Source organism: Rattus rattus, chromosome 15 (assembly GCF_011064425.1).
Source record: "Rattus rattus isolate New Zealand chromosome 15, Rrattus_CSIRO_v1, whole genome shotgun sequence".
NCBI classification, from domain to species: Eukaryota; Metazoa; Chordata; class Mammalia; order Rodentia; family Muridae; genus Rattus; species Rattus rattus.
This window is the reverse complement of record NC_046168.1, coordinates 10,123,153-10,146,306: the sequence shown is the minus strand read 5'-3', so window position 1 is coordinate 10,146,306 and position 23,154 is coordinate 10,123,153. Positions and strand designations below refer to the sequence as shown.

Below are 23,154 nucleotides of genomic sequence, written 5' to 3'. Positions count from 1 at the left end.
ATCTTTATCAGTTGGTGTTCATATATAACCAATAATGTCTCTCGATGATAGACCTGTTTTTCCCTGACTAGGTGGGCTTTTCATAATTGTTTTTTTTTTTAATTTGACAGAACCCTCTTAGAAAAAGAAAATCCTGTAATAAAGCAGAAAAGTGCAGTGGAGGTTTAAGAAAAGGGTTGTGTGTAGGAGGAGGAAGAGACGCACATGTATATGCAGGTATGGAGGTGAGAGGTCAATGCCGAGTGTCTTTCTGTAGTGCTCTCTGCCTTACTCGTTTTAAGATTTATTTTTACTTATGTGTATGTGTGTCTGTATTTCCATTGTGTCTGTGTATGCCATGGGTGGGTGGGTGGCCATGGAGGCAGGGAAGGGAGTTGGATCTTCTAGGGATGCCCTTGTGTTCTGAGACAGGGGCGCACACTGCCCCTGAAGCTCACCATGGACTAGACTGGCTGCCCACAGAGTCCTAGGGATTCTCCTGTAGCACAGTGGTGTCAGTGCTATTGTACTCAGCTTTTAAATGGGTAACTGGGATCCTAATTCAAGCCCACATGCTTGTACAAACATTTTGCCCCTAAGCCATCTCCATGGTCCCCTAGGAAAAGATGTTTCTCCCTTTAGTTTAAATGTCCTTTGTGTAATCCTACAAAACAGAGGTCACTGACTAAGGTTCCAAGGCCACAAATTAATAATAATATTAACAAAGCTAAGATAGAAATCTTTAGAAACGGCTCTGCTTTCTTGCCTAGAAGCAGCTTTTAAAAGATGAACAAAGACATCAAAATGCCGGAGAGAACACGACGAGCACAGCCTGCTGTGTCCGCAGCCTACTGTGTCCGGCAGCAACACAGCTCCTCAGAGGAAGGCATCAAAGGTTCCGCTCTTCAAACTGTGCCACACCTATACCTCACCTCTCTCCATTTTCCTGTCACCTGCCGGGTGTTCACACAGCAACCACATAATATCAGAAATAATATCACCAACCAACAGAAAAGTAAATGAGTAAGCAACGCCTTTGTTATATCAACACTAAAAGCTTTTTTAAAACCCCACCAAGCAGGAAATAACAGGTGGAAGCCACCATCCCCAGTGGAACTTGTTTCAGAGGAAGCAGGTGACAAAGCATTGATAGGCTATCAAACTGCGCATGCGGGCGCGTGACTAACACAATAATCCAGGAGGAGTTTGTCTATTTGATAAGCAGCAACCCTTTGAATACTTTTAGGGATTAAAAAAAAAAATCCTATCATACTCAAAAGTTCCAAAGAGGCCACGTTTTCCAGGGTGAAAGTAAAAATGACTTTGCATTAAATAAGATCTCACCCACTCTCTCCTAACTGGACAGAGCCCCTCCCACCACAGCGTGGGAATAGCTGACTTGGCATCTTGGCACAATGGGCCAGAGTGGGTACTCAAACATTGGCCACTAATTATCCAATCTATTCGGAAAGGCAGATGGCGGTGGGAATGGAGATTGACAGGTGAGCCCCCAGGCTGAAGATCCAGGAACCCACATCTCACCTAACCGGAACTTTGAGTCTTTACCGTGACGCCGAGCGCTATTGTATGTTAGGGTTGGTGTACATGGAAAGAAAGCTCTGCTGATCTGCAAATAACTGGGATTCAGGTTTGCTGCTGGCCGGCAGCTGCAGAAAGCAAGTCTGTCGCCTTTGTCAGGTTGGTGCCATTCAATGAACCCCCTAGAACTATCAATTCCTCGTCCCTTCTGGTCATTTTTACTGTAATTTTAGGGCTCCTTAATAGCGGAGGAGCCTGTCACTCCATAGCTAATATTTTACATTCCCAATGATGTCTCTTGACTCACATCACCCCACCCTCAAATCCATGCCACGTATCACCACCTTTAAGTTCCTAAGGGACAGGAAGAGCACACTCCTCAGTATGAGCTCTCAGCCTCACGATTCCTGTGCACAAAGAATTTTTCCTGCGTCCACACTAAGCTCTGTCTAATGAGGCCGAGTCCCATTCCTAGATCCCCCATCTTTGCCAGAGATGGGACTAGCTATGTTTTCTTCTAGCTTTATTAGAAACAAGAAAAGCAGGGCAATAAAAAATAAATTGGCTTCTTTTTTATCAAAATCCATGTGCAGGCGAGCTGTGTGTATCCCCCACTGCAGCCCTATATGAGACGGGAGCGGAGAATCTATGCTTTAAGTCTCCAGGCTGAGGAATTCTGCCACGATTGCTGTAAATCACAGGAGCATAGCACCGCCATTGTAAGATGCTATACCGTACGGGGGAGGAGAAATCTCTGCTTTTGTTCTAGCCGAGTCCCTTTTTAATCATTGAGTCTTGGCAGGTCTATGTCTCACCCAGAACTCCTCTTACTAACAGCTTGTTTCTATTCTTAGCCTGGTGAGAATATTTGACTTTGTGCTGTATTCTGGGAAAATCAGCTCAAGTCATTGAATGTGCAAATCAGGGGAGTTCTTCTTCAAGGTGCACTCATTAGTGTCATGTAATGCCACAGCTTGCATAAGCTGGTTTTTCATAAGAAAGTCTATTTTTAAAGTATTGTATTTGCCGGGCATGGTAGCACAAGCCTTTAATCCCAGTGCCCAGGGAAGCAGAGGCAGGTGGATCTCTGAGTTCAAGGTTACTCTGGTCTACAGGAGTTTCAGGACAGCCAGGGATCCACAGAGAAACCCAGTCTCCTAAAACTAAACTAAGCGAAAACAAATAAAATTATTGCATTTATTATGAGTATTTTTTTGGTGAAAAAAATTTTCCTATTAACATAAGAAAGTGATTAGACCCAGTTCTAGGGATACAAATAGACTTGCACGTAAGGGCATGTATGTTCTAGATCACTGACATGGTCTCGCCTTCTGCTTCCCCATGACAGCTGCTATGCTCCACTAAAGAGCTTATCCCTGATGAAGCCTGAAGCAGAGCATTCTTGGGGACAGGCCTTTCATTTTCTTGCCAACTATTTGAAGTGTTGGATGTGCTCTTCAAGATAGAAGAGGAATATAAGTAATTCGCTCTGGTGTGAAATTGAAACTCACGGGTTTAGACTCTTTTGATATAGATTAGAATGCAATCCAAATCTAATGTTGAAATAGTCCCTCGGTAGCTACAAGGGACAAGAGCTCCATAGATATCGAAAATTACGTATACTCAAGTGTGATATATAAAATGGTTTAGCATTTGCATAAAACCTACAGACATCTATCTTCCTGTGTTCTTTAATTCACTTCAGATGGTCTACAAATAGTTGTCCTACTGCACTGTTCAGGGAGTAATAACAGGGAAAAGGGAGGCACATATTAACTATAGATAGTATTTTTCCCAAATGTTTTCAATTTGCAGTTGTTTGAGTCCATGGATACAGAGAACTATTATATTGTTTCAATATTAACTTCAGCTAAATAAACCAAGAAAATACTAAAGGTACTGTGGTATTTGGAGCAGGCTAGGCACACTGATTGATACAAAGAGCCCTTTGTAGTTTAGAATATTTCACATTTCTTTTTTTTTTTGGTCCTCCCCCAAGGCCCCCCAGCTGGGGACCAACCCAGGGCCTTGCGCTTCCTAGGCAAGCGCTCTACTACTGAGCTAAATCCCCAACCCCTATTTCACATTTCTTAAAAACCCAACAGAAAAGGTTACTCTTATGAGGTTATCTATAAGGTTAGCACACATGAAGATTTTATATTTGATTCTTCAATTTGGGTATCAAAATCTTTTAAATATTGCCATCTGTTCCTGGAAAAATTCTATGGGTGAATGTTTTCCAATAGCTTCATCTTTGTTACTGTACCTTTCCAAGAAGCTAGGCTTTGTTTCCAATACCTATAACATGATACAAATAACTTTTTTTTTCTTTTTTTCAGAGCTGGGGACTGAACCCAGGGCCTTGCGCTTGCTAGGCAAGTGCTCTACCACTGAGCTAAATCCCCAACCCCACAAATAACTTTTATTATTATCTGAAATCGGTGGAAGAGACCAATGCGCATCAGCCATATGCGGTTTTGTACCAAAGTGCATCTTGGTAGAACTCCTTAGATTATTTGTTTCAATTTTCAGACCCACTTTACCACCAGTTAAATGTTCCGTTAGCTGGAGCTAGCCCAGTGTTGGATGAATATTGCCACAGCCCCCACATAAATGGTTCTCCGGAGACCTTGTGGACTTAGCAGTCTTTGGTTATCTTACTCCAAACGGAAGCTTTCAGTGGAGGAGCTGGACGATCTGGAGGTGGAACTGAAATACGAAACCACTTCCGTCCTTCTGTTGCCACCCCCCACTCATTCCTATCCCCACCCCTACCCCCTGCCTCTACAAGCTCTGAGGGCCAGAACAAGAGTCTCCCCAAGATCCAGCTTGTTGTCTTTGTTTCAAAAAGCACCAAGAATAAGAAACTTTGTACTCTTCTGTGGGGGAAAACTCTGCTAATTAAGGTCGAGGTCTACCACTGACCAGATTGCCTCTGGGCTGGGTAGAATACCGGGACTCCCTTCATTGGCAGGGCCTCTCCTCCTCTGACCTTGTCTGGGGAATTCAAAACTCTACCAGCGGAATGCCACTCAGTCTTCTTAAATTACAGGAGCAACTTCTTTTCCCCTGAGAAGAACCCATTCAACTAGCACCTGAGATTCCTGAAATGCTTCCCCATGCTAATGAGGCATTTCCGTGCCCTAAGCCTTCAGTCAATGACCTCTGCCTATCTCGGATGTTCCCAGTCCCAAACCCACAAATTATATAAACCTTAAATCACCCCAAGTAAAGTTGATCTGCCTCCTCGCAGCTGGTCCTGGTGTGATCATTCACAGTAGGTACTCACAGGGCTTCTGACGCGCCCACCCCCACCCAGCCCCCACTCCCATCCCCCACTCCCATCCCCAACCTCCGTTTGTCATATGCTCCCATTGCCCTCCTGGACCTTATTGGCTAATGATCCCCGAGGGCAGAGAGAGCCACACTCAGAGAGAAGCTGAATTTCTTCAATTCCCAGGAGTTGATGTTTCTTCTTCTGTGATCCTTTCTGTGTCTCATCAACAGGAGCAGTGCTGGGCATCACCTGTTTCCAGCCACCACCGCAGATGGGTTCCATGGTATCCAAAGGGGGCATTTCACTCCTGTACTAAAGGCAAAAGCAGCGTCTTCTTTGCCTCGTGTCAGAAAAAGTAGGTCTGGATCACGATTCTTCAGCACCATAACTAGAAACAATATATCAGAGTAGCTCCTTATGAGGAGATTTTGATAAAAAGCTCCCCTTTATTCTTTCATAATCTCTAGGAGTTAATGTGTGACATAAACATTTGGCCCTATGCAAATTTCTTAGAAGTAAATAAATTGAAGCTGCTCCTTTGCACTAGATCATTATCAGTTTTAATAACTGTTTTTAAAGTAGCTTGGTTTGAAGAGAGCTTTGTTTTTCTCCTCTCTTTCTCCCATCTGTCAGGTTTTGTAACAAAGCCATAATATGCTGTTCTGAGGTTAGTTACTGTGTTAATTAATGCACTGCTGTGCTAGCAATGCTTAGATGGCATGAGTAAGTAAAGGGGTTTAGATTATGAATATTAAGCTACAATAAGCATTTTTAAAAGTAAACCATTTATGATACAGAATCAATTTTAGAATTAATTCATATTTCTTAGTTGCAGGTATATTTTAAAGGATTAAGCCAAAGCAAAAGATATTTGAAAACACTTACTGCTTAGAAAATGAAAGGATAGGGCTGGAGAGATGGCTCAGCGGTTAAGAGCACTGACTGCTCTTCCAGAGGTCCTGAGTTCAATTCCCAGCAACCGCATGGTGGCTCTCAACCATCTGTACAGGGATCTGATGCCCTTTTCTGGTGTGTCTGAAGACAGCTACAGTGTACTCATATGCCTAAAGTAAATAAATGATTCTTTAAAAAGGAAAAAGAAAGAAAATGAAAGGATATACCAATGAAGAGATTCAACTACTGCATTTTTTCTAAAAGATTTACTTACTTCTGTTTTACATACATGGGTGTTTTGCTTGTGTGTATGTCTGGGCACCATGTGTGTGCCTGGTGTTAAAGGAGGCCAGAAAAGGTTACTGTATACCTAAAACTGGACTTACAGATGGTTGTAAGACACCAGGTGGATTCTGGGAATCAAACTCAGGTCCTCTGGAAGAGTGACCAGTGATCTTAACAACTGACCCACCTCTCCAGCCCCAAGACTCTTACATTTTAAAGCAACCCTTCATTTCCTGTCCCAGCATGTGTGTGTGTGTGTGGTGTGTGTGTGTGTGTGTGTGTGTGTGTGTGTGTGTGTGTGTGTGTGTGTGTGTGTGTGTGTGTGTGTGTGTGTGTGTGTGTGTGTGTGTGTGTGGTGTGTGTGTGTGTGTGTGTGTGTGTGTGTGTGTGTGTGTGTGTGGTGTGTGTGTATGTGGTGTGTGTGTGTGTGTGTGTGTGTGTGTGTGTGTGTGGTGTGTGTGTGTTCGTGGTATATGTGTGTGTGTGTGTGATGTATGTGTGTGTGTGTGCATTGCATGAACACACTTGTGTATTAAGGGTAGATAATTGAATTGATGTGTGAAGAGAAGTAGACTTTCTGCCTCAATTAATAATTCTCTTTAACTCTTTCATTCCCACGACTAGAAAGGAAGACCTTCTCATCTCCCTGACTTCCCAGTCCCTCAGCTCTCAGCTTCCATATTTTTCTACCATAGATGACCGTGCAAACACCACTTTACCATACCAACAGAGCACCCTCCCCCAGAGTGAGCCCAGTGTCTTCATCCCTCTGCATCCCTTAGATCAGAGGAGACTTCTGGGGTTGAGGAGGAAAGACTCAGACCCGATGCGTCACAGTCAGCGAGCTGATGTTGGCACAGCTTCTTCCCCATCATTAATGTCTGTCCTTCTCTAATGCCACCACATCCACTCTGACTCATTCCTGCCCCTCACTTTGTGCACTGCCTCTTTGCTGCCCTTTGCCATCAAGGGGGAAGGGAAAGCGGTCTATTATTTGAGAGATTTGGCTGGGAGAACATATCAAATGCTCTCAGACGGAGGCGGTTGTCAGCCTGCTTCTTTCTTTGTTGCTGTCCTCGAGCTCCAGGAAGTAAGTACTCCCTTTCTGGCATGTTATTTACAGACAGGCATTAGCCTGCCGCTCATGCCTGATGAATGCTTCTGCCCCTGGGAGGTCATATTCTGATGATGATGGATGGATAATGCACCCCAGCATCTGAAGAAGCTGCACCATCACTGAGCTATTGTTGCTGGGAGAAGCTGAAAACTGCTCCGGCCTCCAAGCCAGATCCAGAAAGAGAAATGCCCCCCAAGGTACCGAGTGTACCCCCAGAACCCACAAACAGTTCAGATGCTGAAGCAATGATCTCACCCCTATCTGAGTAATGCTTCTGTCCACAGCACAGACAAAACCTAAGACTTCAAAGAGAGTATGGATACGATAGCGTAAAATAGGTTTAAGATTTATAACCTACAGCTTGAGTGGAAATAGTTTATTTCTCTATTACGGAATTCAACTTATCTCTAAAGTCCTCATTTTTTACCAAATGGGAGGAAACTCTGCCTTACCGCTCACAAGATGACCAGGTATTTGCAGTTTCCAAGTCAGTCTCTTGGAGTAAATATTCAATTCAGTTAAAGACTTTAACTCAATCTACTTGGCGTTAAGTTCAACATAGTTGCTGCTCAACAAACAGCCTTAAAGAATCTCTTCTTCTCTCCCCATCAGGATAGCGTATGTCTGGATGGGAGAGAAGACAAATAGCCTGGTTGTGGTTCTGTTCTTGCTGCAGCCTCGCATTTCATGGCTGCAAGATGTATAGTTTTTCATCTGACCCCACCCCAGGTCGGGTGAGGCTTAGAGACTCAACCTCATGTCTGTCCTTTGGCTGCCCACCCTAGAACTCAAGCTGTAGTCACTGTGTCCAAAGATAGGACAATCTGTATCATGCCTCTCCTTGATTTGCTGGAACCCTGAGTTCCTCTCCCCTGCTTAGGCTGCGATCATTTCCAGTCTCTGCATTTACCTCTCCTTTCTGCTTGGTGTACGTGAATGCCGCCCTGATGGCTTCTTCTTGGGAAGAATTAGAAGTCCCCTTTGGTCCAGACTTGTCTAGCCTTACCTAGAAGTTTGTCCGCCACAGGGAAGAAAGGGAGGTGGCTGGAGCAGCACAGACACTCCCAGCTAACTTTCTCGCTTTTCCCCTCTTCTTGTCATCTTGCCACGTTTTGCTAGTTTGTTGTTTTTGTTCTGGAGATAGGGTCTCACTATGCTCGCTCGATGGCCTGGCCGAGAACTCTAGATGTAGACCAGGTCAGCCCCAGCCTCAGACATCTGCCGGTGGGGATTAAAGGTGTGCACCACCACACTCCATACCTGACCCTTACCAGGCCTTTCTCCCTGGCCAGGAATGGAATCCCTGTGAGCCTCTAACCTCAACCCTGAGTCTATTTAGCATTTATGCTCTCCTCTCAGCAAGGGGACTTTGTGTTGTTATTCTCAGCCCCATTCACAGTTCCCCTCTGTGTGCCCTGTCTCTCTTTCCTGTCTGCCATGACTGAACTTTTTTGCTTCACCACAGGCCTCTTTCCAGGATGTTATATCTACCCTTGGGTCCAGAAATCTTGGGCTGAAACTTCTAAACTTCTTTCTTTTTCCATTTTCTCCAGGATCTTGTCACAAAACAACTGGCTGATGCAGTCATGCCAGAGTTGGCCTGGTGATTGTGGGTGGAGACTGCCACAGGTGTAAGTCAGAAACGCTCAATGCTCAACATGTTGGGCAAAGACTTGCTTTCCTTCTCACGGACGGCTGCCAGCAGGCGCTGACAGGAAGAGGCAGGACACAAAGCTGAACAGAATTTGTTCTTCCTCTCCCTCCCTGTCTCTGCCTCCCTCTTTTGAGTCCTATGTCCTCCAGATTTTCTCTCATCTGCTGCTGCTATGCCACAAAGGATCAGGGGTGGGAGAGGGCTCCTACAGCAAGATGAGCAAACAGAAGACAGAGATATCGACATTCCACTCATCTGTCAATGAGGTTAATAGTGAGGCTGGATCTGACAAAGGTATCTGAGTGCTGAAGGAGAATGTGTCTGTCCTTTGAGCCACTCATAATAGAGCAATCCTAGATGGGACATATTTTAAGTTTAATTTACAATATTAACATATTCTCCATCACCAAACAATTTACAAAGCAATAACTCAGCCCAGGTTTGGACCACTTGTTGATATCCATAATGCGAAGAGATACTCAGGTTTCAAAATAGCAATGTGGCAGCACTGAGCGTGGTTCTGAAACATCATGCAGGACTCTATCATACAAAAGGTGGAAGAGTATTTGGAGTGTGGCTAGAAATGCAGCAAACTGACTGAAAAGCGACAGCCTCAAGTCATTACTAGTTTTGTTTTCAATGTAATAATAATTGAATTGTAATTTGATATCATTTAATCTTTAATAATGGCTGTCTTTAATAGCCGGCTCATAAAACCTCTAAAATTTCACAATCAACTCTTCCCATCAAGCTGCTCCAGCCTACTCAAGATCCTGATGCAAGTCTAAGGACCCTTTCCTCATCCCAAATTCTAGCACAGCCGTGGCACCGTGAAGGGAGACAGGAGGGCGGGGTGTGTGGTTGCTTCCCTTGGACCTCACCAATCGCAGACTGCTGCTGGGCCTGCTTTAGTTTTATAGCTATCCCCCTGATATTCAGACTGGCCGCTAGAGTTGAATTATCAATGTCATTAGTCAAACCTTGAGCTATGGGGGACATGGTTATGGGCTTCAGGGAAATCAATAGTTCATTTTCTTTGTTAAATTTCATTCCTTAAAAATGGTCTACGTTTTCATGACAAGGTCGATCTGAAATGTGTGTAAAAGAGTAAACAAATGAACTTAGACACTCCTCAGGAGAGAAAAAGGATTCTATTTTGGAGGTTTGTTGAGCTCGTGTTGTTTTGTTTTTGTTTTTTGGGATAGAATTTCACAGAGCAGATCTGCCTTAGAACTTGCTAGGTAGCCAAGGATGACCTTAAAATTTTTCAAATGAATTTTGCATTCTTTAAATATTTATTTATTTATTTATTGTGTGTGTAGGGCCTGCATGAATACATGCACCATGGCATTCATGTGGAAGTCACAGGACAGCTTGTAGCAGCTGGTTCTCTCCTCAACCATGTGGGTGGTAGAGCTCCAACTCAGGGCTTCAGGCTTCGTGGCAAGTGCTCTTACCCACAGAGTCCTCATAACAGTCTCCACCTTTCTTGTTTCTTTTGTTTTAAAAAACGGATTTACTGCTGATGGAGAAATTGTTATTCTGAGCTGTTGTTTATGTTAAAATAAATCTGAAAAACAGTCATCAAAAAATGCTAACAATTATCCTAGATGTTAAGTTGTTTTGTTGTTTTTTTTTTCCTGGTGATTTTTCTGAACTTCCAATTTTTGTTTTCAATGAATGCATTACACTGGTAATATAAAATGAAACAATTTTTAGTAACCTAATAATCGAACTGCACTGCTGTTGTCTCTTTAAAGGCTAGAAGGATGAAATAGCATTTTCAGTAAAAGCCATGAGAAATAAACATTGCTGTTCCTGATTTTGTTTAAAAGCCAGATATCCAGGAATGGGATATGGTTAATTATCAGTTTCTGTCCAGATGGAGTGCTTTCCTCTTCCCTATCATTAGATGGAAAAGCACAGCATCTCTGGCTGCTTCATTACATTCGGCTGATTCACTTGGAACACATTCAGAAATCGGCGGAGTTCAGAAGGGTGGTGTATTGTACAATAAATAAGTTGATATGGGTGTGGTGGGCAGGTTCTCTGGCAGGTTCATGTTTGAGTGCACACATGCACTTGCATACACACATGCACATGCACACACATATTCACATACACGCACACACATACACATACAGACATGCACGCACATACATACACACATGCACACACATACACACATGCACACACACATACACATAAACACATGCACACACATGTGCACATACACACGCAGACACACACATACACATACACACACGCACACAAAAAAAAGGAAAATAATAAAATCAGTAATGGTTTCATGAAGAAAGACTGCAAGTCTGTTCTATGACCTCCGTGGCTGGAATTGGAGCTCAGATGTTCCTGTTCTAATCTATTGATATGCAACATTTTGCCAAGACTCAGTTACCTACAAGAAATACGTATGATTTCATAGTTTCTCAGGATTGTGAGCCTGGTTTTGCTGGGTGTGTCTGCCTCCATGTCTCTCGTGAAGCTGCCTGCAGGAGCTACGTAGGTACCTGAACATTTGACTGGGGAAGAATATGTGTCCAATCCCCGATTGCTTAATCATGACTTTTAGAACACGGAGCAAAACTTAGACGATAGTGTCTTAATAAAATAGTGCCCTCCTTTGCTTCTCTGTTGCTGGGATAAATACTGACCCAAAGCAGCTTGGGAAGATAAGGGATTTATTTGGCTTGCAAGTTCTAGCACATCCTTGAGAGTGTCGAGGCAGGAACTTGGCGGTGGGAACTGAGGCAGAGACCACGAGGAAAAAGGCTTCCTGGCTTGCTCCCTATGGCTTTCTCGGCTTGCTTTCCTATACAACACAAGGCCTCCAGCCCAGGGCTGGCTGGGACCTCCCACAGTAATCATCAGTTTAAGAAAATGCCCCTGAGACATGCCCACTGCCCATCAGATGGAGGCAATCACTCAGGTGAGGTCCCTCTTTCCAGATGACTCCAGTTATCTCCACTGACGTAAAGCCGACCAGCACGGATGGACCAGGAGTGTGGACTCATGTTAAATGATTGCTCATGTGGGCATGCTGGGTAATGAATCATATGGTGAGGGGGTGTGAGAAAGGCTTCCCTTTGGTGAAGTGGAGGGAGGGTTTCGTCAATCACTCTGTGTTTTCATTTGTCAAATTCTCTTATTAACAGATTGAACATCCTGTCATTCTCAATAGTCACAGGTTTATTTGCATTATGAGCACCTACTGTCCAGGAAGGACAGCCATGTTTTATTACAAATGAGCGTTGGGTCTCCTCTCATTCATTTTCCACACCAGTTGATAATGACGCTATGAGAATTGTCTTCTTTTAGCCTGTTGATAGGTAATGTGGTTATATTGATTGGGGTCGTGTATAATTAGGATAGATAGTAGCTATTCATTTGATCATATTTGTGAACTTTTTAAATGCGTTTTCAGTTGAAATGCCAGCACTTGGTTGAGAATTTCTGCATCTAAGTTTGTGAGAGATGTTGGTCTCTAGCGTTCGTTTACTGGACTCTGCATGGTTCAGGGTATCAATGTGGCGCTGGCCCCCTAAAGTGAGGAGAGAGGACGCCTTCCTTTTCAGTTTTCTGGAAGAGAAAGCAGAAGGTTAGTTTGCTGGAGCTCTCCAGTTGAGAACGTCTGTATCTTCTACGGCATTTCAATGACAAGCTCCATTCCTTTAGTGGACAGAGGCTGTCTATCCTGTTTCATCTCGTTTGAGTCTCGGTGGTCTGTGGTTTTTATTCATTTGGTGCCTTTCTTCTAAAGTTGTTAAATTTACAAGTCCAACTGGGTCTTCAGGGCTCTCGTATTTCTCTGATGGCCGCTGGGACTGTAGTGACAGTGAACACGGTGACGGACATTGGTGTTGTATCCTTTCCATTTTATCTTGTCAGGCCCACTAAAGGTTCCCTTAGCCAGCTTTCTGACATCGATTGTCACTGTAGTTTTCCCTTTCAACCACATTGATTCCTGCTTGTGTCTTTATTGCCTCTTTTTGCTTGTTTTGGGGTTGTTTCATTCTTTTGTTTTCCATCCTCTGGATCCTGAAGACAGGGTATAGATGACCATCTTGAGACTCTCCAGTGTGATCTTTTCTTTTTTTTAAACATTTATATGTTTACTTGAGTATAAGGGAATGGTTGCCACAGCAACGGAGGGCAGAGGACAGCCTGCAGGAATCTGTTCTCACCTTCCACCACGTGGGTCCTAGAGTTCAAACTCAGACACTCAGGCTGGGCCGCAGTTGCTGCCTGCTGAGCCATTTTGCTGGCCATGTTTTCATCTCTTCTGAGGTAATCATTCCTGCTATGCAATTCCCTCGGCTCAGCTGCCTTTCACAAATTTTGATGCTTTGGGTTTTTTACATTTCACTCAGCTTATGGATTGTTTGTTTGTTTTGCCTTTTTAATTTCCCTTGAGACCTCCTCCTTGGTGACATTTTGTTTAGATGTGTGTTGTTTAACCTCCACATGAAGAGGGTTTTTCTGTGGCATTTTTCTCACTGATTAAGATCAGAGGCCAGATCCTGTGTGGTTGGCCTTCTGGACCCTAAAAGAGTCTATCATGGTGCTTGAGAAAATAAAATGCACTTCATTTCTCAAACTCTCTGGAATGCTGGGATCGCACAGGGTATGTGATTTTCTTTTAAAAGAGTGACTCAGTAGACCAACGTCTGCCTCCTTACACAGGTGACAGCGACCTCTGGCTCAGTGCCTTTGTGTTATAATGCTAGGAGAGCTAGACCATTGGAGCCGCCCTGGAAGCAGTTCCTCCGCCATAACGGTTAGCGATAAGAAAGTGCACATGGCGGTGATTGTGAATAGACACTTGTGGCCCCTTTAAGAACACCTGACACAAAAGAACTGTGACAGAGCATAAGTGGAGATGATACCCTCAATCAACTGTGTTCTGGGTGAGTTACGTCTGTATCCCCTGCAGCCCCAGAGGATCCACTGACCCCCTCCAGCCTCCTGGAGCACTAGACCATGTGCAAAGCCCTTCCCCACGTGGACACATAGTTAAAGTCTTTAAAACATATAATTAGGGCTGGGCGGCGGTGGCAAGTTAATTTAATCCTACTGGGAAGGCAGAGGCAGGCAGATCTCTGAGTTCCAGAACAGCTTGGTTTACAGAGTAAGTTCCAGGACAAACAGGGCTACAGGGAGAGCACCTGTCTTGAAAAGACAAAAAAATAAAATAAAATAAAAAAATTAGAAATCCATCTGTTGTTTTAAAATATATTTTTATTAACTTAAGAGTCTTATACCTGTGTGCAATGCATTTTGATTAGATTGACCCCCAACTCCTCCCCTAACTCTTCTCGGGTCCATCTCAGTTCCTCTTCCCACCCTCAAGCCCCTCCTAACTGGTTTTCATTTTTTTTTTTTTTTTCTGGAGCTGAGGATCGAACCCAGGGTCTTGCACTTGCTAGGCAAGCGCTCTACCACTGAGCTAAATCCCCAACCCTGGTTTTCATTTTTTTAAATAACACACTAAGTCCAATTTGTGTTGCCTTCATTCAAGGACATGAGACCATCCTCAGGACCAGAGTTAATCTGCCAGGGACCACACCCTCAAGAAAACTGACTCCATCTTCCCCAGAAGCTATCAACTGGCCATGGCCCCTCAGCTCAGGGTCAGGGCTCATGAGTTCTTCCCTGCTGCAAGTTTGCGTATTGACCAGATTGATCTACTGCAGACAACCACAGCCACTGTGAGTCCCTAAGCCTTGACATGAGGGTTCACTTGTGTGAACCACCTTTCTTAATGTGGCTCTTCAAAGTCTTAAATTGCTAGGCACATACTTCTGCTGGACAGCCTGAAACTGCAGGATGTGTATGACTGGGTTGTGTCAGTCATTTGTCCCCGTCGAGGTGTAAATTGAGGACTGTGAAGCAAAGTGACCTATTCTACTCCACTGGGAGGAGTGGTGGTGATCGTAGCTGTTTTGGGAGCATCAGAAACAACACTGACCTTCTAGGTCACCAAGCATCACACTCTCAGTTTAGGTTCCTACACCCAGCAGTGGCCACAGTGGAGGCTTCATGGACCCACTGTGAGCACCGTGATGATTGTTGTGCATGAATCTAAGGCCCTTCTGAGAAATTCTCTCCCTGTGCAGGCTCTTCATGAAGTTCCCTTCTCTGTCCTCATTCACAGGGTCTTTCCCCCTTCGGCATTAACGGTGAGTTAAGATGCAAGCCACACACCCACTAGTGATAATCTCACACTGAAACGTTCTGTCTTCTCAGCCACACTGTAGAATTCCCTGTGGCAAGTACCCTGTGGTGATGTGAATGACAATAGCCCCACAGGCCCATAGGGAGTGGCACTATTAGGAAGGTGGCCTTGATGGAGAAAGTGTTACTGGGGGTTGGGCTTTGGGTTTTCAGATGCTCAAACCAGGCCCAGTGTCACCCCCTTCCTGCTGCCTGAGCATCTGGATCTCGAACTCTTAAGCTCCTTCTCCAGCTGAACCTCTGAACTGTAAGCTACCCCAGTTAAATGGTTTCTGTGGTCATGGTGTCTCTTCGAAGCGATAAAAACCCTAAGACAAAGCTGTGTGTCACATAATTGTTCTTATTATCTGTCAGACCTTGTTGGTGATATCACTCAACAAAATACTTGCTATCATACAGATCTCTGAGGTAGGCAGGGATCGGCATCCTTGCTTGTGGATAAAGAAACCACTGCTTAGTGACTAGCATGACTTTTGCAGCTGGTTCGTGGAGCAGAAGCCCCCACAGACTACTCTCTGTCCTTCATTCCAGGCTCTGCCACATAAATCAAACGGTGTGTTCATTACCCAGGGTCACTGTCTTAGTTAGGGTTTTACTAACCATGACCAAGGCAACTCTTACACGGACAACATTTAATTGAGGCTGGCTTACAGGTTCAGAGGTTCAGTCCATTATCATGAAGGCAGGAGCATGACAGCATCCAGGCAGGCATGGTGCAGGAGGATCTGAGATCTGGATCTGGATCTGAAGGCTGCTAGGAGAAGACTGGCTCCCAGGCAGCTAGGACAAGGGTCTTAAAGCCCACACTCACAGGGACATGCCTACTCCAACAAGACCACACCTTCTAACAGTGCCACTCCCTGGGTCGAGCATATACCACAGGTTGGGCAGCATAACCCAGTGTGTGTACTCACGGTTCCGAAGGACATACATGTAAAATGAAGTGTCAACAGAGCATGTTCCCTCTGAAACCTAGAGACAAGTGTGTCCTTGCTCACCTTATCTGAGTTTTTGATGGTTTGCTGGTGACATTTGGCTTTCCCTGACTTGCTGCTACATTTCTCCAATCTCTGCCCTTGTCCTCACCTGAATCAGTGTCTGTCTGTCTTTCTCTCCCCACTCCCTCTGTCTTCCCGGCATCATCTTCTCATACTGGCATACTTGTCGGGTCTCTTCCCTTTGCTCTTTGGATCTGCTGTTTTAACTTAATTGTATCACTAATGAATCCACTTTCCAGTGTGGTCACATTCTCTGGTGGTTAGAAGCTGAACCCATTTGGGGGTGAGCACAATTCAACTCCTGACAGATGGTAAACGTAAGAAAGACTGTCAAAATTCTGTGATTTACATTTAATTTAAAGAGCCAGTAGGTGAAAAACAATATAATATACCACTAATTACTTAGGTTCAAATGTCTACATTCATCAATTCATGGTGTTAAAAAGTAAACATTGACCCTCTTGGGAAATTTACTGTTTAATGAGGAGACAGTAAGTAAACAATAAATATATCATTTAAGGTCATAGCCTTAAAACACTGAGGCACATGTCTGTAATTCTAGCACTTGGGAGGTAGAAGTAAGATGATCTGAGGTGCACGTGAGGACAGGCTGGGATATTTGAGGCCCTCTCTCAAAATGAAGTAAAAATTGAGGGGCCAATTACAGCAGCACATACCTATAATATTGGGGAACCTGATGATCACCAGTTCAAGGTCAGCCTGGGTTACAGTGATACTTTGTCCCAAAACAAACAAAGAAGAGGACGTTCAAAAACATCCTCTGCCATGGAAGAAATGACAAGGTGTGGTGATGAGGGATCATGCCCAGGGCAGAGAGGCAGAGTTAGTTAGGAAAGATGACCGAGTAGCCTGTCTGAGGTGGCAATTAAACCAAAACATGATAACAAGAAGTCAGACGTGTAAAAGACAAATGGCGGTTTTGTGGCTAGTCCAATCTTCATGTACAAAGGCCGTCAGGAGCTAACGCGGTAGGAGTTGTAGATGGGAGGTTCAACAGGCTGGAGTGACCACTTGGAGTTAAGGTCATCCTCACACCCCGGCCTGGAGGCCCTTTCAACATGGCCTCTCACATTCTAGCACTGTCCTCGAACCCTACTTTTATTTGTTGGGTTTCCCTTACAAATTCATTCCACCTGAAGTTCCCGTTTTTCTGTCCCCTTGAAAGGCTGTCCCAGTTTTAGGGTCATATGTCACCTGTGGGAAGAGATTGCTCAACACTGTCCGTTGGTGTTCATTTTCCTTTCCGTGTTTGCTCCTTTTCTATTCCTTATCACTACCATCATTTTTAGTTTTACTTTTTACAATATTTTTTGGTCTATTCCTTCATACTAGAGTGTGGATTCCACAAGTTTATATTCCCCAATGCTGTAACCCTAGAGCTGGGGTCAGTATGTCCAAGTGTTAACACCCAAAGAAAATTATGATAGATGGGTAATGCCAGGCAAAAGAACTGATAGCTGTTTGAGACAAACTGGGGACGTCCAGAACAGGTAGGTTTGGAATTAAAACGGGAGAGGACAGATGGCTGGAGGGGCACCTACAGAACAAAAACTGGTTTCTATCTTCTTCACTGGGCTAGGGACTTCCTTTGCTCTAGGGCCCGTATTCATTCATTTTTCTATAATCAGTGCCTGGCCCAGGACGTGGTACTTGGTGGATGCTTGATATGAACAGATGCTCGGAGATAACCGTAGTGTGCGCAGGATAAGTCTAGTAATTTGGTTTTAGTTTAGTTGGGAAAGGTGAGCAGGTTAGAGAGACTCAGGATCCCCAGAGCAAAGAACAGAAGAGACAAACCAAATACCGCAGAGGCAGGGCATGGGCTGCTGCGGCTGCGCAGTCCAGTCCCTCAGTCCCGAACAGCGGGACGCCCGCCAGCCGCTCCCATCGCGCGTGCGCACTTTCCGCTTCCCGCCTCTAACAAGATGGCGAAGGCCCTGTGCTGAGGGGGCGGAGTGTGGCTGCCGGAAACCCGGCCGCTACCTTCGGGGAAGCTTCGGGCGAAGGCCCGGGAGCAGCGGACTGAGGCTGGTGCGATGCTGTTCCCGGGAAGCGCAGTCGGCTACCGCTGAGGAAGGTGGAGCGAGGAGTTGCCTTTCCAGCGCCCCCTATGTACGCCTCCCTGAGCTCGGGGCCGGTCGCCGCGTTGCCCGCCTCCGTACCGCCCGTGACTCTCGGGGCCCGGAGCTCCGGCGGCGGCCGGAGTCGAGTCCCGGGGGAAGGGAGGCGCCCGGGTGGCACCCGAGCTTGCGGCCGCGGAGCGAGCGTCTGGCAGGTGAGTGCGGCTGCGCGTGCCGGCGACTCCCACCCCGGCGGCTGCGCGGGGACCCGACCCCGGCGGCCGGGTTCCGCCGCCCTCCGGTCTGCACGCTCCGGACCTGCCCCTCTCCGGCCTTCTGCTGGCCTCGGGCTCGCAGGTTTCCTCTGCACACCGCGAGCGGGGGTCGCGACTCCCAGCGCCCTCGCACCTTTCCTCGCTTCACAGGCAGCCTCGCCCTTGCTAGCAGTCTTCTATCCGCTCTAGGTGCGTGGGTCGTCCAGCCCGTTTCATTCGTGTTCAACCTTTTTGCTCCCTTTAAAAAACAAACAAACAAAAACCCAAGACCTTTGAGTTCTGGGAGGATTTTCTGAGCCTGGCTTGAGGAGTTGCAGAGGAAAGGCGGTTGTTCAGAGGCCGGTGGGATCTGTTCTTGAGAAGACTCCGGCAGACTGGGATGGGTTAAAAGCCTGACTTCTGCCTAGTGGATGGAGCCTAGGATGGCAAAACGATTGTTCGCTTTTTAAATCATTCATCTCTGTCATAGGCTTTGGTCTCAGCTTTTGAGACGGAAGCGTTAGGTTTTGTAGATCCATTGAAAGAATTGGAGTGTTACGTCCCTTAAAAAACAAGGAGGACCTTATAAATGTAAGATAGTGCACAATGGCACAGGAAAGGATTGCTTTCTTTAGGTATTAGCTTGAGGAACGCATTGAAGCTTTGGAATCCCTAACATGCAAGCCCTTTGTTGTTGTTTTGTTTTTTAAGAAAGGAATGATGGAGAAAAACTTTTTAAGTTCAAAACTACTCGAATTTCTTGTATTCTCAGTTGTTTCCAGGGCTTAACAGCAATTACAGCTCATGATAGTGTCTATTACGTGAGTTTGTGCCAATCTCAGCTGCCCTTCAAGGGTAGTCGCGATTACCAGTATGAAAAACTGTCCGGAGTAACTTAGGAGCCTTGCCAAAGTTTGCAAGTGCAAACTGCCCAACGGAGTAGCAGTGGAGGAAGTCATCTGGTAGTTTGTTGCTTCTGTCCCATTAGTCGGGTGTGTCAAGAGCCCCAACATATTTAAACAATATTAAAAATACTTAGCCATTACCATCTGAGGTTGCAAATGAGTGGGGTTTTGAAAGCTAGTGAGCCCAGTGGTAGAGTGCTTGTAAGACCGACTCTGTTCATTCTCCAGGATTGCAAAAAAGGTTATGAATTAAAGGTTTAGAAATAGAATTGCCCACCTTAAAAGAAGAAATCTTTTTGAGTTTTATATCTCATCTGTTGGCAGTTTCTCCCTCCCAGCATGAAGACTACATGCTCTTAGGTCTGTCTGTCCCTCCAGTGCTGAGCTTTCATTTCAGTTTGAAGAGACAAGAGGGAAGTGGGGCCTTCTAAACTCCAATGGCTGAGAAACATCTCAGCTGTCTGAGGTATACTACCTCTGTTTCCCAATGCTTTTGTTTTCATCATTATCTCCTTATTTGCTCACATTTCAGAGGAGGGCATGTGCACTTTTGCAAGAGCAGCCCTTTGCATCTCTCTCTACCGTTATCACTGTCTGGAGGCCTCTGGAAGTCTCTCCCTCTCTATGCTGTATGCATGTTCCTGTTTCCTGCTGAGCTGCCAGACACAACTCTAGGAGGCCATTCCAGATCCAAATTTTCCTTCAGGATTCCTTCTTCCAAGGACTCTGATGTAGTGAGATGCTTTCTTTCAGTCTTGGTTTTGACTCGTGTTAAAATTATTTATTAGTGGCTGTGGTCATGTTAGACTTAGACTTTTCTGTATCTGTAATACTCACCGTGCACGGTGGAACTAGAGGGAGTTAATGTGTGTTAAATGTCCATGTAAGTGTTTGTCACAGCCTTATCTCCATCTTTCCTTTTCACTATGATGTCACCACAAAATGGAAGTCCCTTACCATTTCATTGCTGTGGGGCCATCAAGATGGGTCAGTAGGTAAAGGCACCTGCCTTGGAACCTGACAACCCAAGTTAGCTCTTCAGGATTGTGGTTGAAAGAGATAACCAATTCTTGCATGTTGCCCTCTAACCTACATCACACACAGACTCACAATAAATGTAATTTTAAAAAAAAACTTTTAAAAAAATCACCAGAGAACACTAAGCACCAAATCGAATGGCAGGTTCTCTGTCATTGTTGGTTTCTATAGGCAAATGAATATATGTAAATTATATAATACTCTGTAGCAGTAAATGTCTGTTCTTAGTCTTCTCCATCATACTTCCTGGTCTCCTGGTCCCTTGTAAGTTTTTTGCATGTCCTGCCCTCTTTCAACTTTATTCTTCCCTTAATCCCTGTATCAGCTAGGCTGCAAGTGGCACGTACAAAGGGGGTGTATTTGGTCTTGTATTTGGCAGATGCATGTTTAGAGATCACCCGAAGTGTGGTTTGTTTAGAGACCATATCATCAGTACTGAAAGTCCACTTGTCTCCTTTTTTTCTTTTTTCTTTTTTTTATTTATTTATTCATTTATTATATATATAAGTACACTGTAGCTGTCTTCAGACCCACCAGAAGAGGGCATCGGATCTCTTTACAGATGGTTGTGAGCCACCATGTGGTTGCTGGGAATTGAACTCAGGACCTCTGGAAGAGCAGTCGGATGCTCTTTACCGCTGAGCCATCTCTCCAGCCCTTGTCTCCTTTTTTAAACATTATCTTCCTGTTTGAATTTTTTGCTCAAATTTAACAATGTTGATGTCATGGCCTTCATTTACTGCCATTGGAAGTTAAAGACTTCTGTAGATATTCCCAGAGTCCTCTGCTCTCTGCGCTTGAACAGTACAGATGATGCTGTTAGGTCTCATCACTTTGTCTGAGGTGGTAGTTAGGTAGGAGTGAGTCCTCCCTAAAAATAAGGGCTGCAGCACAGCACAGGGTGGGTGAGATGGGTCCCAGGAAGCCTTCATGTCTTCGAGGCTTTGTAGGTACTTTGGTGTGTTTTCTTGGCCATCATGCCATATTTTTTCTTTATAATATAAATCATTTCTGTGTGGATTTTCCTGATCTCTGGATCTCTGTTTCCCACGTCTGTTTGCTGTGTATTTCTGTCTTAGATATGCTGCTAAAATTCACATGACAACAGATGGAGTCAGTTTAGTCTGCATACATCTCCGTCTTATGGCGTGTTCATATGTGCTTTATGCTTACTCTCTCCTCCTCCCAATTTCTTTTTGTAACCACTTTCTTCTCAGCCCCCGATCTTGAACCTTATAGTCAAGTAGGCTCTTCCCCGCTGCCTGTCAGTCATCAGCTCTTAGCACGTTAGTTAGGCTCCGAGTTATAGCGTGCTTAACCGGGCAGTTTAATCAGCGTCTCACATAAAAAGATGATCAGAGTCAGAGGACTTCATGGCTAGTCGATTTAGCCGTACAGAAGGTTGTCAAGGACCCATCTCTGACTGACTAGTGTGCTAACCTTTGAACATAGGCATATGCCATCATGGTTCTTCATGGTTCCCTTTTTCCAAGTATCACTTAATTATATTGTAGCCAAAAGCAAAGACCTGTAGGTGAGTAAACCTTCCACAAAAGGCCTGTATCAATCAGGTGTCTCCTAATTGTAGTATTTGGAAAACCCATTTGTGGTGGTTAAATGTAAGAAGAGGCTCAAGAGAGAGTGGCATATAGTGTCTGTGGCATACTTCTACTTTGTTCTATGGAGAATTAAATTTAAAAAGAGAACTTGCAAATGACAATAGTCCGCTTAAAGCACTGTTTATCTGTGCATTGTTATAAACCACACACAGGTGTTTTGCCAAACATTTTAATAAAATTTGCAAGAATCAAAGAGCATGTATTCTCTTTGAGCTTAGGGGCCAAGGCCAGCAAACTGTAGATCTGTGCACAGGTCATGTTTAGGCTTTGAAGTAAATCAAATGGGTTCTGGTGATAAAACTCTGTTTAAGTCATTAAAGGACCTGAATGGATAAAGTAGTGGCAGAGTCATGGAAGGGTCCACCGGGGTGACGGTCTGTCTTATCCTTGTCAGGATTTGAAATCAACATTGCACTTAAGCTTGTAACATCTCTCATTTCTGCTCAGAAATAGTTTGTACACAATGCTTGTTATAATCCAGCAAAGAAGACATCAGGGTTCTAGTAATGATTTGTTGTTTTGTCAGATGCAGTCATAGGGCGGGAGGTTTGTCTTTGTGGAACAGTTTCTACTAAAGGTTTTGCTAATTAAATCTCTCTCTTCTCTTTTTCTCTTCCCGTCTTTCCCATCTTTCCTCTCCTTTACTGGGGGTTGAACCCTGTGCTTCACACAGACTAGCTAAGCTCTCTATGACAGAGCTATACCTCAGTTCTTGATTGCTCATCTGTGTGCACAGGTGAGCATGAAGCTCAGAAGTTGGCCTCTGACGTCGGTCTGGAGCCGTTTGCCTTGCTTGAGACAGGACCTCACTGGAACAGGAGTTCCTGGGGCTCCTGACTAGGCTAGGGAGAGCCGGTGAGCCTCAGGGGTCCTCTAGCACTGTCTTCTTGTTGTTGGGCAAATACTTTACCGACTGAGCCCTCTCAGTCCCTGTTAATTAGTACATATTTATTAATATTGTAATAATATATACTATGTTATATCACCATATTTAGAGTGTGGCATATATTTACTGTAGCTTGTATTTCCTATGAACTTATATGTAGGCTCATTTTTACTGATCTTAAAAGATTGAAGCACATGCTTTAGAACGCCTTCCCATCTGCCTGAAAGGTCTATTTTTCCATTTTTTAAAATTTTTTTAATTTTTTATTAACTTGAGTATTTCTTATTTACATTTCGAGTGTTATTTCCTTTCCCGGTTTCCGGGCAAACATCCCCGTAATCCCTCCCCCTCCCCTTCTTTATGGGTGTTCCCCTCC

At 44.7% G+C, this 23,154-nt stretch overlaps 1 protein-coding gene across 5 annotated transcripts in view; it reads left to right on the top strand.

Annotated features, from left to right (window-relative positions):
* The first annotated feature begins 17,918 nt into the window (after positions 1 to 17,918).
* Apc (APC regulator of WNT signaling pathway) overlaps positions 17,919 to 23,154 on the top strand; it is a 91,788-nt gene continuing 86,552 nt past the window's right edge. For 3 of the 5 annotated variants that reach the window (XM_032885369.1, XM_032885377.1, XM_032885365.1), the window contains exon 1: positions 17,919 to 18,291. In XM_032885369.1, the coding sequence (XP_032741260.1) occupies positions 18,127 to 18,291 (165 nt within the window). In that variant the 5' untranslated portion in view covers positions 17,919 to 18,126. The remainder of the gene's footprint in view (positions 18,292 to 23,154) is intronic. The other 2 variants (XM_032885367.1, XM_032885373.1) reach the window with 2 other exon arrangements.